This window comes from Salvia hispanica, chromosome 3 (genome assembly GCF_023119035.1).
Source record: "Salvia hispanica cultivar TCC Black 2014 chromosome 3, UniMelb_Shisp_WGS_1.0, whole genome shotgun sequence".
Lineage (NCBI taxonomy): Eukaryota > Viridiplantae > Streptophyta > Magnoliopsida > Lamiales > Lamiaceae > Salvia > Salvia hispanica.
This window is the reverse complement of record NC_062967.1, coordinates 24,858,815-24,876,124: the sequence shown is the minus strand read 5'-3', so window position 1 is coordinate 24,876,124 and position 17,310 is coordinate 24,858,815. Positions and strand designations below refer to the sequence as shown.

At 34.8% G+C, this 17,310-nt stretch overlaps 1 protein-coding gene across 1 annotated transcript; it reads left to right on the top strand.

Moving 5' to 3' along the window:
• Nucleotides 1-8,884: 8,884 nt before the first annotated feature.
• LOC125209667 lies at nucleotides 8,885-9,901 on the top strand. The gene has a single exon (XM_048109255.1). The coding sequence runs from the start codon at nucleotides 8,885-8,887 to the stop codon at nucleotides 9,899-9,901; it is 1,017 nt and encodes a 338-aa protein (XP_047965212.1).
• The last annotated feature ends 7,409 nt before the right edge of the window (nucleotides 9,902-17,310 follow it).

Below are 17,310 nucleotides of genomic sequence, written 5' to 3'. Positions count from 1 at the left end.
GGTCATCCGTCTCATGGTTATTTTAAACTACTTTTCCCTAAGTTTTCCCATTTCAAAGATATTGATTGTGAATCTTGCGTTTTGGCGAAAAGCCACAGACAGTCTTTTAAGTCTTCAGAGACTCGTGTTAAGAACCTTTTTTCCTTAGTGCATGCTGATGTTTGGGGCCCTGCGCCCGTTACTAGTGATCATGGTTTTAAGTATTTTTTATTGTTTGTGGATGACTGTTCAAGGATGACTTGGGTATATTTTTTGAAAAATAAATATGAAGTTTATGAAAAATTCGTTTTGTTTTTCAAATTAATCCAAACTCAGTATCAGACAACAATTAAAGTGCTTAGGTCCGATAATGGGAGAGAATTTGTCAATCGAGAAATGTCAAATTTTTTCAAAGATAAAGGGTTAGTACATCAAACTTCTTGTCCATATACCCCCGAACAGAATGGAGTAGCCGAGAGAAAAAATAGAATTATTTTGGAAATTACTAGGGCTTTATTTTTTGACTCTAATGTTCCAAAATTTTTGTGGCCTGAAACAATTGCTACGTCCGTGTATTTGGTTAATTGTCTCCCTACAAAAATTTTGGGTATGAAAACTCCCCTCCAACACTTATCTTCCCTAGCCAAAGTACCCGAACCTCTTACCCTACCTCTTAAAATCTTTGGGTGCTCCGTCTATGTTCATGTCCCGAAGCACGAAAGAACAAAATTTTCCGCTTGCGCTATCAAATGTGTTTTTTTGGGGTATGGGATTAACCAAAAGGGATATAGGTGCTTCGACCCATCGTCTAGGAAAATTATAACCACTATGAATTGTAACTTCTTGGAGTGTGAGTATTACTATACCAGCCTTAGTGGCAAGGGGGAGAGTAGGACTATAGAGAGTTCAACCGGACCCCTAAGTTGGTTTGTGCCATCGCCAAGCAACTCTGCCGCGGAACTAACAGAGATAGTTAGTACTGCCGCCGAGCCTGTCTTATCATCTGCAGAACCTCCTCAACCGCCATCGCCTGACAATTCTCCTCCAGTGATATCTGAGGTAATTCCTGATCTTGGATCCAATAGTACAATTATTCCTAATGAATCTACTGCAGAACCTATGGAGAGTGCAACAATTGACGGGGACACTGGACAGTACATACTTCCATATCGGAGCACAAGAGGTGTTCCACCAAAGAGGTACAGTCCGGAGCAAGTATCGAAAAAGAGCAGATATTCAGTGACAAACCTGGCCAAAGCAAACTTGACAGAGATGGCAAGGGCATTCACATCAGCCCTTTATGAAGAAGAGGAAATCCCTAGAAGTGCTGAAGAAGCAATGGGAATAAGGCATTGGAGGGAGGCAATGATAGTAGAGATGAAGGCACTGATGAAGAACAAGACGTGGGAGGTGTGTCTTAGACCAGAGGGGTCTAGACTTGTGGGGTGCCGTTGGGTGTTCACAATTAAGAGGAGACCAGATGGGTCAATTGAACGCTACAAGGCGAGGCTAGTAGCAAAGGGATACACCCAAACCTATGGCGTAGACTATGCAGAGACATTCTCACTTGTAGCAAAAATGAGTACTATTCGTGTCTTGTTCTCTATTGCTGCAACTAAAGATTGGCCGCTGCACCAGTTCGATGTAACTAACGCCTTCCTGCACGGCGAGCTTACAAAACCAATCTACATGGAGGCTCCACCAGGATTTGATTGAGAATTTAAGACAGGAGAAGTGTGCAAGCTCAAGAAGACTCTGTATGGTTTGAAGCAGTCACCCAGGGCATGGTTTGGAAGGTTTACGGAAGTAATGAAATTATTTAGACAAAAGCTATTCGCGTAATTATCACATGTATCATGCTCATAACTTGAATCAATCATGCTTTAAGAATATTGAAACCTAAAACATGCTTTTCTACGGAGCAGAAAAATACCTAATTAATTCTCCAAAGAATTGAAGATGGCTAGCTTCTTCTCCACGTGATGCTTTGAGTACTAAACCACAAATCTTCTCTCTGGTTCCCGAACTGTATCCCAATATCAGTGTGGGCTGATCTTACTAGAATACTAGGACTTAAATAAAGAAGACAGAAGAAATCCTTTTTGGAATAGGAGAGGAATTCGAAAATTCCTACAGCTTGTGAGAGCTGAAATTTTCGAAAATTTTAGCAAATAAAATTGTGTTATTTCTGTCTCCTTTATTCTCCTATTTATATTAAGTTCCTTTTGGGCCCAGACAGGGATCTATGGAAGGTTTTGGATATGGGCTCATCCAATTTACTTTTTACTAATTAAATTGAACCCACAATTTAATATAAGTTATAATTGGAATATTACGAGCAGCCACTACAGAAGTAATATTGAACTCTCCCCATCCAAATCCGAAATTACAAGTAATCCGGGTTTCCGTTTAACTTTCATTTCCCGTGCTTAAGATTAAAATGTCCATTAATTAATTAATGTCTGCTATTGACTTAATTAATTAACTTCTTATTAATTCCAAGAGTGGACTTAGCATGAAACGCTTATTTATTATTCATAGAGTAATCACACTCCAACTAGCTAGGTTCCGAATAATAAAACCTTGTTTCGCGCTCCTCTTGAGGACATTATCAAGCGAGACTCAGCTCGCGCACGATTCAATATAATAGCAATCCTAGCACCGCTAGATATCGATCACCACTACCCAATATATCAGGATCATTGGGTTACGAAAAACCCGCACCATTTGATAAGTCAAAGTAGTGCATAATCAATACCGTATGCTCAATGCTAACCTACATTGATTAAGAAACAAATATTTATCAAGACCTCGCCTTTCAGTAGATAGCCTAAGGCAAGTCTTGCTGTTAGATCCGTTCAGTGCTATACCACACCAATGTCATCTTATTTCAGTAAGGCTTAGAAATATGCGGACTGACATTGCAACCTTTCTCGATGGGTAGTCAAATTCCATCTAGGTTGTGAAATTCATCTTTTTCTTTGTTTTAGAACTGACCGTATTACCTTAAAGTGGACGACGCCCACAACCGGTCTACTAAAACAAAGACATAGACTTTGTTAAGTTAACTTATACACTTAAACATGCATTAACATACATTAAATGTAAAACATAACAACATTATGACAAAAATAATCTGTTTTATTTATTGGAAAATAAAATAAGAGTTTTACAGTATTCAATCACTCGAAACGTGATTTCTAGTATACAAACTCTAACAAGAACTTGGGTTGATGACACAGAAACCGTGCAGGCTTTTTTGTGACAATAAGGCAGCTATCAGTATATCCGAAAATCCAGTGCAGCACGATCGAACAAAGCATGTCGAAGTAGATCGCCACTTCATTAAAGAGAACATAGAGGCAAAGATAATCGACCTTCCCTTTGTTCGATCCGAAGACCAGTTAGCAGATATCCTCACTAAAGACGTAGACTCAAGAAGCTTCAGTGGAGTATTGAGCAAGTTAAAAATGGGTGATCCCATTGTTTAACTTGAGGGGGAGTGTTGGAAATAATTCACGAAGATATGCCGAGATCAAATAATTGATTATATTGATTGTGTAATTGATTATAATTATTCTTTTCCTGATTTATAGCTAGGGTAAATCTTACCATATGTAAATTATCTTTCAGCCTATTTAGGCGTGTACATTCTCGCAGAGTAACACAAGTTGAATACAATAATACCATTGTTCAACACATTTCTACTAATTTAAAGTCAAATAAAGAGGCCAATATTATATGAAAATAGCTAAACACTATTTCAAGCCAACTGCAATTGCACTAGATAATACAGCAGTAGTAGTAGTAGAATAGTACTCCTATTAAGAGGTGCCCACGATTTCAGAATTGGCGGTTCCAATTTTGAAAATTATCGAACCGGAATCAAACCGCGAGGGTGTTTAGCGGTTACGATTCTGGTTCCAAAATCGCCGGTTTTAGTTTCGGTTCTGAACCGGTAGGTTTTTTCACGGTTTTTCATGGTTCTTAACCGCTTTTTGAAGTTCCGGCTCGATTTCAAGTTTTTTTGGCGGTTTTTTACGGTTCCGGTTTGGCACCGCCCAGAACCGGTGATTCCGACACGGTTTCAGTTCGGAAATTTTTGAACTTGAACCGAACCACGGTTCTTAAATTGATGGTTTCGATTTGGGTAAATTTTCACGGTTTCGGTTCGAAACCATAACCACCGGTTACGATTTCACGGTTAACCGCCGAAACCGTAAATCTTGGGCACCTCTACTCCTATAGCTGATATTATAATCCATTTTAGATTAAGTTATGAGATTATTTTTATTAGAGGAGTTGGCTATGCTTCATTATTATATACTTATCTATTATTCTCTCGTCCGCCATTAGGTGTCCTATTTTTCTTTTTTCGTCTTTTCGCTAATGTCTTTTACTATACTATTAGTAAATGAACTTTACATTCCACTAACTCATTCAACTCATATTTTATTATAAAACCAATATACTATAAAAATAGACTCTACATTCCACTAACTTTTTCTAACCACTTTACTTTGAAAAGGCAAACAAATTCTTAAAATTCGTGCGGGTCATATATGAGATATTTCATCATGAAAGGAGAGAGTAAATTGTACTAATATTCAATATCATGAACTAAATATAATATTTCATTTGTTCCATGTTAATAGAGTCATTTTTCTATTTTGCGAAGTTTCAAGTTAATTGAGTCGTTTCTATTTTTGGACAAAAGTAATTTTCTTTTTTACTTTATTTTTTTTTAAATTAACTCCTAAGAAAGGTGGAAATTACAACTGAAGTCTAGAGGGCTCGAACTCGGCACCTCATACATTGATGTATAAGCCCCTTGCCGCTAGGACAAAGGCTCTAGACTCTCTTTTACTTTATTTTCTCTCTTACTTAATTCTCTGTTACTTTATTCACTATCCATTTAACACGCTATTCTTAAACTTCGTACAAAAAAAAATGTCTTTGTTCACAATGAAAGGATGAAGTATATATATAATCATAAAATATTATTTTTTAAACTGAACAATACCATATAGTATTACAACGCATGCACAAACCTGTAGAATAGATTCGAGTGATTAACACCAAGAATGTAACAGCAAACGCGGCCGTCAACGGAGAGAGCCTTCGGCGGCACAATAGTGGTGATGATAATCCGCAATTCATTTTTCTATAATTACCAAACGAGTTCAGATAAGTAAAATAGGTTTAAAAAATAAGTAAATAGGTTTAAAAACAAATGATAAATTAATTAGCAAATATCCAATCCAAAGTATTATACTCACTCCATCCCTTAAATTTTATCACATTTTTCCTTTTTCATTTGTCCCACAAAATTTATCACATTTCAATTTTTACCATTTTTGGTAGTGTACACCATCTTCCACTAATTCATTTCAACTCACATTTTATTACTACCTCCGTCCTAAAATTTGTCTCATTTTTTTATTTCCGTCTGTCCCCCAAAATTTGTCCCATTTCACTTTTTACCATTTTTGGTAGCGGACCTCATATTCCACTAACCCATTCTTACTCACATTTTATTATAAAACTAATATATTAAAGTAGCACTCACAATCCACTAACTTTTTCAACTCACTTTCAATTACATTTCTTTAACCCGTGCCGAGTCAAAGTGGGACAAATTTTGGGGGCTGGAGATAGTATGAAACTAATATATATATATATATATATAGAGAGAGAGAGAGAGAGAGAGAGAGAATAGTGAAAGAAGAAACATTAAATAGTATGCGAGTTTTAGAAAGGTCTTAAAGAATAGAGAAAAATAAAAGGGATTTATTATGAGGCATGAATCTATATCTATACTAATATAAAAGGCGAGTTTTGACATGCTTTAGAATTTTCATAAGTTTTGTGTATGCATTTAAATATTGATAAGTATTGGACAAGAATGTAATAAATTTTCCATCATGACACATAATATATTAGTTTACGTGAATATTTGAAAAGATTCTATGGCAAATCAACATTTTTGAACCGTTATACACTAATTAAAATTATTTAATTCAGGCAGCCATTAAAAAATGTAACGGCTATACAATAATTAAAATTGTTTAATTTAGGCCGTCATTGAAAAAATTATAACTACCACAAAATTAAAATTGTTGCACTAAATTTATATTTTGACTTTATTATAACATAATTGCAAAAATAATGGCAGTTGGCGTTACAAATTCATTATGATTGATGGTTAATACATGAATTAAGCTCTATAAATATAAGCTCAAAAACTTGAATCAACAAATTACAAATCATTAGAGGTGAGGGGATCAGAGCTGACTAGAGCAACAAAATCGCATGAGGCTCAACTCCGTCACTACCGTCTACTCCAGAATGGTAACATGCAAAAAAGAGGAAGATTCTCAAACATGTAGAAATGAGGAATTGAGGAAAAAAATCAAGGCAACTGCGCATCGCTCCCTAATTGGGAAGACTTGTCTAAAGAAAGTAATGTCGGTGGTGGTGGTACAAAGGTAGAAGTCGTGCGGAGGGAGACGCCTAGAAGTGGGAAAAGAGAAAGAGAAAGAGAAAGAGAAGAGGGCTGCTTGCCAGTGGCAACGAGCTTTACCTGTTGGCGAAAAAAAGGGCGGTAGGTTGGATTGGCGGTGGAGAGAGGGCTTTGAGACAAAGAAGAGATACCGAGAATGAGAAGGTTTTATTTAGTTTTGAAATTTGAGATTTCATTTTTTGAAATAAGACTAATTAAATGGGTGAAATATTGATTGATAGACCGTTAATGAATGTAGATTCATTCTTAATTTATGGGATTGATGAGAATATGAGCAATTCAAGTATGTCCAATACATACATATAGTACTCCATTTTGAATTTTTTACATTCCAAAAACTAATTAATAAGATAATTGTAATAGAAATGTTATTAATTGCTTAATAAGATTAATTATGTTGTCAGTCAAATAACCAAACGGAGAATTTAAATGGGAAAGTAATGATACGCCCTAAAATGGGGAGCAGTTGAAATTATGAGAACAAAAATAAAGAATTCAAAATTAGTTAATTGAAAATTACCTCAAAATGCTAAAGTGGCAATAAGATCCCGACTAATTGACGCAATATGTTCATATTGTTTTTCATTTCATAAAATCATTTTACAAAATGAAATAAGTATGAAGAAAATAAAATGGATCGTGCATCGCACGAGTGTGATACTAGTTCCTATTAAAGTTTAAGATTTTATTGAAGTCTAATTAGTGAGTTTTCAAAAAGGTTATCTCCGCAAGTCAAAGTCAGAGCAAGAAATTCAAGTTAAGGAAAAATTAAACGAACGAGGTGGGCTTTCGAACTAAAGTATTTTTGTGAGCTTTCTATCCTACATTATTATGTGGTGAAAAATGCTTTCAGTTATTTAAATTCAAAGTATGTTTTGTCTTGCCATGTTTTTTTTTTGTTTTGCATTACCTATCTGTTCGTCTAGAAAGGGGAGCGTCCCTACTAGACCAATTATGCTGGGAATCGAATTCGGGTCCGAGTGTGGGAGAGATTCCCTGCTCGGGCTAGTGTATACCAGGGACCGGGAGCCATCCTTCGAGTTGGCCGGTCATTGTGACCGTGGAATGTGGCCACATTCCCGGCACCAGAAAGAAGTTCAGATATGGTATATGTTCCAGGAAAATGGATAAGCCGATCATAGTTTTTAAGAGAAAATGATTTTAGTGTTCTCGGGCATTTTCAATAAAACCCCGGGTTCACTCAGTTATGGCTTGACAAAACCAGTTTTTATGAAAATATATTTCGGCATTGTGTTCACTTAGTACATCAAGTACTCAGCCGTGCATATGTTTTAAAAATGTGCAGGTTAAGCGGTGATGACGAAGGGCGGTGTTGAGCAAAGATGGCGAATGTGTTTCAGTATTATAATGCTCGAATGAATCGTGTCTCCATACACGGTGTCATTCTCTCTTGACTCTTCCGCTGCAGTGTAAAAGTTGAACTTATGTTCCTTTGTATCATGCACTCTGATATATTTTGTCAGTTATTCCAATTTGATTTCGTTCATTTCAGTCGTGCCAAGGTTTCCCCCTTTCTTTCCCCGCTTCTTTAATCCTCCCCTAGTCGCGATAAACCGCGTTTGCTATCCCTAGCAAGGTGCGGTCGTGAGACAGAGTGGTATCAGAGCAATTTTTCTTTCCGCTATGGACCCAAGAGTTTTCTTTCAGGCTTAGTCTGGATTCATATCCCTAGACTAAAATGTTAAACGCCAAAAGCTCAACACCCCGACTCGTCCCGCTCAACCAAAGAAATAGGTAATTTTTGCTTTTTGAAAAGAAAGAGAAGATGGCAAGGTTTTATTCAGTAAAGAAAGAGGAAACGTATTCCCTTTAAGGGACAGAAGTGAAAAGGAAAGAGAGTTTTTGAGAAATGAGTGAGATTTGAAATTTAAAAAGTTATAGTTATTTAATTCAAAGTTAAAGTGTTTTTGAGATTTTGAACTCAGATAAATAGTTGATTCTCAATGTGAAAGTTTTCTTTCGATGTGGTTATTTTTTTTGTGAAAAGTTTAAAATACTTGAAAGAAAATGGTATCTTTATGAGTCCAACTTTTAGAGCACGAGTATAGTATGGAGAACTAAGACATTACTCACAGAACATAGAATGTTTTATGATGCATGCCTCTCATCTAAAAGAATATGGTTCGACCTCGAATCTCAATGATTTTACTATCATATTATAGAACGACTAAAATGAACATAGAAAGAAGTTGAGAAATGAAAAGAACTCAAGAGGAAATGAATTTTAAGCTATAATAGAATACGACTTTGTTAATCTATAGGTGTTAACAAAACAGGATGTTACCGAGGAGAGTCGGACGACCAAGAAGGAACGAGCGAGTCCCAAGGAATGAATATGAATGTTATGAGGAACGGGATGATATGCGTCCACCACCTCCACCCCCACGACGACGTGTAGAGGAAACGTTTCTCAAACAAAACCCGTCTGTATTCGATGGGATGGGAGACCCAGCTAATGCCGAGACATGGATACGCAGCATGGAACGTATTTTCAATCTACTACAATGCACTGATCAAGAACGACTAAATTGTGTGGCTTTTCAACTGGAGGGCCCGGCTGACTATTGGTGGGAAGCTAGGAGAAAGATCATGTGTCCAGAACAACTAGCACAGTTAACTTGGAAAGATTTCAAGGAAGAAATATATGACAAATTTATTCCACGGAGCTATCGAAAGGAAAAAGAAGTCGAGTTCTACAACTTAACACAAGGCAAAATGTCTGTGACTGATTACGATAGAACGTTTTGCAACATGTCTCGTTACGCGCTTTTGCTAGTTGACACTGACGCGAAGATGGTAGCGAAGTTTTTGGGCGGTTTGAGGCATGAAATAAGAATGGCACTAGCAAGTCAAGGGGAACTACCCTACGCTGAATCTTTGAGACGGGCATTGGACATCGAGTCAGCCATGCCTAAAGAGGATGCATCAGTACCTACACCACTACCATTGCAGCAACAACATAACTCCCGAAACAAGAGAAAATGGGATGAGGATCGGACTCCATATGATGACAAGAGGCAAGAACCCACCAGAAATCAAATGCAATACGATGGGAGACGAGACATTCCCAGTCAAAGAGGTGAATACCGACCTAAGGTCCCACTTTGCGTTAAGTGCTCCAAGCACCACTTTGGTGTGTGCAAGGCTGGCACCAATGAGTGCTACAAATGTGGCAGGAGTGAACATTTCTCCAAAGAATGCCCAAACAAGAAAGATGAGATGAGGGTAATGAAGAACTACAAAGGATCACACTCACAACTTCATGCACTTCAGGCCGAAGTAAGTAGAGACCTATCCCCACCCGCATACCAACACCGGTACCAACACCAAGGCTACGAAGAAGCTACCGGGGAATTGGAAGACAAGATGGAGAAATAATAGTAGACGCCAAATTTCGGGACGAAATTTTATTTAAGGGGGGTAGAATGTAACATCCCCAACTTTTGAACCTTAGTATTATTATTATGATCTTAACTACATAATTATAAATAAGTGATCAATGTAGTATTTATAAACTGCCGTTTGAATTTTAATATCGATCTTTTGAGTTATAACGAAATCAAGACAAAATATACAAAAGAAGTTGATTGTTTTACCAGGATTAATTTAAAATAATAAATCCGAATAAAAGTACATGATACGAGAAGTCCGATAAAAGTATACAATATAACCAAATCCTAATCTTTTACAATTAGAGATAGGCGTGCAAGTTCGGGCAGCCTTTCAACGGTTGTGCTCAAGCTCCAAGGAAAGACGATACATCAACGGGGATAGTCCATGCTCCTTCAATAGATGCTATTTCCTACAAAAGAAGAAAATTAGAGAGAGAGAGTAAGAAAATAAATTGTGGAGTAAATCTTTGAATGGATTAAGGAGTATCAAATGAAATCCAATAGTAGATTTGAGCAGGATAGATAGACATATGAAATTCATTCCCAAATCCAATCAAAATCTTTGCAGGATTTCAACCAAATGGGCCATAAATGCCAATGTACATAGATAAAAGCCACATAAGCTCCTCAAAACACTTTTTGCCGTAAGATCACCAGAAGGGGATAAATATCTCTGACATACAAATATTACAGTGAAGTTAAAACCTTCACCAAGTTAAACCTTCCCAAGTTTTAACCTTCATCCACTTGCAAGTTAAACCTCCCCAGGTTAAACATTCATCCATTTGCATAGCAAGATGCAAGGTAATGACAAGTATATAAACCTCAAGCCTTTCCACTTTAGGAAACCCATCACTATCAAACATTCTACAAATTCTCTTCATACACACATATAGAATAAAGGAGTACGAGGAAGGAGAGTTGGAGAAAGTTGCAGATAATCGTAGGATCAAGCCCTAAAATCCAACAACACTTTGTTCCCAGTTCCCACCTCAAAAGGAACATCAAGCCTTTCTTTTCTTTCATCTATGTACAAGCATGCATACACAATTTCGAAGATAGAATCTGCCCAAATTTGGAATTTACAGCACCTAGCCTAATAGTATGTTTCACCATCAAGTCTTCTTCTAAGTAGCTAGAAAAAAATACTCACAATTCACCAAACACATGGAATAGAGAGACTAAAATCCTACAATGGCTAGAACTAGATAGTTAAAGAAACTTATCTTATGTGTACGAATCTGTCGGGAATTCCGGCGACTGAGTTTCGGCACGCCGTTGCCGACGGTGGCAGCCACACACCCCGATTCGTCACTAATTTCACAACCTTCACAAATTAAATTCCAAAACTTGTAAATCTAGGATTATAAATCCTTAGAAAATGAAATAAAAGGGAAGAACAATAAAATCCTTACCTTTCGGGAATTCGGTGAGGAGGTGGCGACTGTGGTGGCTTCGGGGAGCTTCTCCGGCAGCGTGAGGCGCGGAGAAGAAGCGGCGAAGCCGCTGCCTTTGCATGCACAACAGCGGGCAGATCGGGAGAGAGGGGGGCAGCTGCGGCTGAACAGGGCTGAGAGAGGAGAAGGGAGTGGGGGAAGAAAGAGAGATAGAGGAGAGGGAAGAGAGGGAAATGGAGAAGAGAAGAGGAGCGGCGACGGGCGGTGGTGCTGGAGTGTGGTGGCGGTGGCAGTAGCAAGTAGTGAGAAGTGGGAGCTTCTCTCACATCATTTCTAATTGGGGTAAATGGTGATGAAGATGATACATGGGTTGTTTTATTTAATTGTTATTGGGCTAACACGTTAGTTATTTGGGCTAAACAAATGGAATAATAAAATCTGGGCCCAATCTTTTAATAAATTAGGTGCTGTAGTAAATAAATGTAGGAAGGCCCATTTCCAAAATTTAATTATATTTTAGTTTATGTTTTAAATTAAGGTTCGATTAATATATTTTTATATGGTTTCTTCTAATGGCATAACTAAGCTAAAATAATTGATCTTTTAAATTATTTTAGAGTTTTGTGTAAAAAGTAAATTTTTTTGAAGTTAAGTAAGAGGTTCAATTCAATTGAAGCCGGGAATAGTGAAAGAAGAAACATTAAATAGTATGCGAGTTTTAGAAAGGTCTTAAAGAATAGAGAAAAATAAAAGGGATTTATTAGGAGGCATGAATTCCTATTAAAGTTTAAGATTTTATTGAAGTCTAATTAGTGAGTTATATTATATTGTGATATTTTCAAAAAGGTTATCTCCGCAAGTCAAGGTCAGAGCAAGAAATTCAAGTTAAGGAAAAATTAAACGAACGAGGTGGAGCTTTCTTTCGAACTAAAGTATTTTTGTGAGCTTTCTATCCCTACTACATTCGAATTCGGGTCCGAGTGTGGGAGAGATTCCCTGCTCAGGCTAGTGTACACCAATGAGAGCCATCCTTCGAGTTGACCGGTCATTGTGACCGTGGAATGTGGCCACATTCCCGGCACTAGAAAGAAGTTCAGATATGGTATATGTTCCAGGAAAATGGATCAGCCGATCACAGTTTTTAAGAGAAAATGATTTTAGTGTTCTCGGGTATTTTCAATAAAACCCCGGGTTCACTCAGTTATGGCTCGACAAAACCAGTTTTTATGAAAATATATTTCGGCATTGTGTTCACTGAGTACATCAAGTACTCAGCCCTGCATATGTTTTAAAAATGTACAGGTTAAGCGGTGATGACGAAGGGCGGTGTTGAGCAAAGATGGCGAATGTATTTCAGTATTATAATGCTCGAATGAATCGTGTCTCCATACACGGTGTCATTCTCTCTTGACTCTTCCGCTGCAGTGTAAAAGTTGAACTTATGTTCTTTTGTATCATGCACTCTGATATATTTTGTCAATTATTCCAATTTGATTTCGTTCATTTCAGTCGTGCCAAGGTTTCCCCCTTTCTTTCCTCGCTTCTTTAATCCTCCCCTAGTCGCGATAAACCGCATTTGCTATCCCTAGCAAGGTGCGGTCGTGACACCGAACCATCGAACCCTACCAAATTAGGGCTTTTAGATCTAGTTTTTTATGGATAAGATACAGAAATATATAAATTATTTTCGCCTTCATCACGAGCCTATTTTAATTCATCCGAAGGTAAATAAGTCATACTAACATGTTACGAAGATTTAAATTCGTTCCAGAATATATTACTTCATTCTAGTAGGTTTTACTTCATTCTAGTAGGTTTTTACTTCATTCCAGTAGGTTTTTACTTCATTCCATTACGTAAATGTGGTTTCGTCATCGCAAGCCGTTCTTTCTCTCTACAATATCTATCACCAACGTCATGGCGCTAATATGATTTAATAAACACATGGAATAATGTAATAAATTATTGGAATGAAGTATGTGTAGAAGCATTTGAAGTCCTACTGGAATGAAGTAAAAATCTTATCCAATGAAGTAATAATGTTTCTGAATGAAGTAATAAACTCACTTGAATAAATTGCATTTTTAATGTTAATCAAGCAAAAACCCACGTCAATAAATTTGAATGAAGCATATGTTGAATCATTTCAAAACCTAATGGAAGCAAGTAAAAACATGTTGTAGTTTCAAGGTATTACGTACAGAATGAAGTAATAAACCTATATAATGAAGTAAAATGGGCTTGTAATGAAGCCGAAAAAAATTTCACAGCAGCACATCTCATCAAAAAAACTAGATCTAATGGCCCAGATTTGGTCTCTAGTTCGGTCTTTAAAATTGGTTCGACAATGATCACAACTCTATATATATATATATATATATATTATATATATATAAGTATGACTCGCTCTCCACTAACTTTTTTAACTCACTTTCCATTACAATTTTTAAAACTCGTGCACGATCAAAGTGTGACAAAATTTAAGAGACGGAGAGAGTATAATACTAACATATATGGATACATAAGCATGGGGTGGGGGCGTGTGGAGCTACTTCTTTTTAACGGCGGTTAGAACAGTGGCGGATCCAGACCCCGAAAATGGAGGGGCGGATTTAATATTTAAAAAATTAATATAATTTAGTAAAATAATAAAATAAATAATATTATATTAATAATAAATAGCACTAGCTTCGTTAATAAAATATAAATGTGCATTAACTTGAATATAAGTATTATTCATCTAAAAATATAAAATTATTGTAAGTATTACATACATACATCTAAAATTATTGTAAATATTATATAAAAAAGTGATAGAAGTAGAATAGTAAAAATTTAGATATTATAAATATTTAAAATATTTATTTTATTATATAAAGAACAAGATGCAATATGGATCACAAATTATAAATATTTTAGTAGAAAAAAATAAACACAATATCAAAAATACTTAAAAAATAAATATAATAAATAATACTCCATATACTACATATTAGTAAAAGTTTAGATTTCATAAAATTGATAACAAGAAGACATATGAATTGAAAAAATAAAAAAAGTAAAGAAAGGAAAAAATATGCTCTTGAGGTTGAACCCTTCACCTCTTACTTAAAAACCAAACCATTGGGCTATTGGATTTTATATGATATTTACTGAAACAAATATATTTTTACACTTCACGGAGGGGGCGGATATTCTTATTTTCGGCCTGATTCAATGGAAAATTTAGGCTCTCCGAACGGCCCGGAGGGGGCGACCGCCCCCTCTTGCCCCCCCAAGATCCGCCGGTGGTTAGAAGATTTTCAACCGGCTAATACAAAAAATTATGGTCCGTAATTCCCTAAGAACCTATTGAGTTTGAAAGAATATATCTCAAGATTAAACACATAGGAATATTATTATGTTTGGTTCATGAGATTGAATCTCATAATTTACTCATATTATAATGAGTCATAGCCATTTTCTACAACTAAAATAATCTCACAATTTAATCATATATGAATAATCATATTTATTATGAGTCATAGCAACCGAACGGTACCTTAATCAACGTAGATAACCATACATACAAAAGACACAAATTTATCGTGACCACATATATATCAAACACAAGAATAATGAACATAACTACATAAAATTAAGATAAACACAAGAAATGTTTACCTACAATATGTATAAACACAAGAAATTTCAATAGTATATAAATTTTTAATGTAAATTACAATAAAAAAAAGTAGAACAACTCTATATATAGACAAGTAAAGAGCATATATTTAAAGAAAATATATCATAAGAAAACAAATACGAGTAATAGTAAGAAATATATTGGGAAAAATCTACTTCCTTTAAGATTTCGTACTTTATTTCATAAATATGGTATTAAATTCAAATTCTATCTCGTACCTAAGTAAAAGGCTGAGTTTTGTTCTTATTTTTGAATACTTACAAGTTTTGGGCATGAGAATATTTATAAATTTTGAAAAGTCTTTCTTCATTAAAATTGATGAAACGTATTTCTATTAAAAATTTGCTATTAATGGCGTCAATTATAATGTTTCATGATAAATTTTGGGAATAAATGTCACTGCTCATGAAAATTGATGAAACGGCCGAAAGTTTTAATTGGCTGCCATGAATATTTACATAAGAGCTCAAGGATATAACTATAGTAACTGCCATGAACTTCATAATTTCGAACTAGATGTATACTTACAATTTACCTCTGTAATAGATACTCCATATAATTGTTATTACATAAAAAAATAGGCAAATTGCTAAGCAACTAATTTAGATAATTAGTTTTGACAGAACTAAAACAACCAAACGTTAGGAAGTCAAAAATTAGGAAATGCCATTTTTACATTTAATGTATACTCATAATTCTAAAATTTAATGCACAATCATGAAATTCTATCAAATGTTGTTATGTAATAGAGAGATGTAACCGTTATTAACTCATAAATTTATAACTTATGCCGTATAATTAATTGGACCAATATTAATAGTAGTAACATTTTTGTAGGGTTTGATATTTACAATTTTTTATATTAGGGAAGTTAAAAAGAGTTATAAATGGGAAAAGTGAAAAGTTTTGGAGACTTTCATAATTTTTTTTTACTATAAATACATGGCATTTGTTATGTTATAAATTTATAATTATAATCCACACTTTCCTACATTTTTTTCATCACATTCTTCCTTGAACTTTCTGCGGAATTTGGCTCACTTTCAAGTATTCTTCCACTTCCTTATCTTTTTTATTATAACATGAAGTCAGTTTTCTGTTTTATGATTCCTTTTTGTTTGTGTGTTAATAATGTTTATTTTGCACACTTAATTCGCTTTTCACAAATTGTTTTGTGATTTTGGTTTGTTCTTTATTTTTTGATAATGATCTTGACTTTGTTTTTCCAATTTGTCAGATGTTGAGCATGGACTTTTGGTAGGAATATTGGCGTTGTCCGTGTGTTTTGGGAATATTGGCGTTGTCAGTGTGTTTGGGAATTAGCTTCGGCTATTTTATTTTTGTGTCACGGGCTCGCAGCGTCGGAATTGGTTGGTAATTGTTGCATATTGACGGGTATGGTGGGGTATATAAATAAATATTGAGGATGATGAATGTCGATTGTAATGTGATTTTTTGTGCAAATTTATTATATTTTATTACAATTTTTATTTTTTATTTATGTTCCTATTGCACAATTACAAATGTTATGAATGTATACATGAACACAACACGCACTAATTATTTATTCTTTCAATTATATTGATATTTTATAAAATAAGATTAATGTCTATGTATATAATTATGTACTATATCTGAGGGGGTGTGTTATATTTCTAACTTTTTAAATTGCTAATTTCTGCTAACTCATCAACGCAATGTATTAAAAATGTCGCACGATGACATTAAAATGTCAACGCATAATTTTGTTGATATTTCAATTTTTTCAAACTCTAATTATATGTTCTTTTAATTAATATAATTATAAATTAAGATCTATTAAAAGCAAAGAGAAAGGAAATATAGTACCCACGAACAAAAGATATACCTTTAATATATTTGTAAAACAAATTATAAATAAAAATTTAAACATGAAAAAAATAAAACTATTGGTTTTTGTAAAAAATACTAATTTAGCATATATTGAAAATTTGAAATCACTATTTTTTATCAAATTTGTTTTGAAAATTAAAAAATTCGGAATATAACCTTATTTATATTTTATTAAACGTAAAAGTTATTAAATAGTATAATGTGTAATTAAGAGTATATTCTAACTTGGATTTGCACACATTAATCATGGAACATAAATAGCATCAATTTATCCATTTTTTCATTAAACATTAAATTGTGATTAACATGTGTTTGTGGTTGATCTTTTTATAGTAGAGATCGAAAAGTTTTTTATTAACGCATGTTTTGGGTGCAATTTATTGTTTTGAAACTTATTTTTATTATATGAAGTTTCAGCGGTATAATAAATGGTTATATATG

Bases quoted from the DNA above. Each gene is read 5' to 3' on its own strand.
- LOC125209667 (XM_048109255.1), top strand. From the start codon at position 8,885: ATGCGTCCACCACCTCCACCCCCACGACGACGTGTAGAGGAAACGTTT.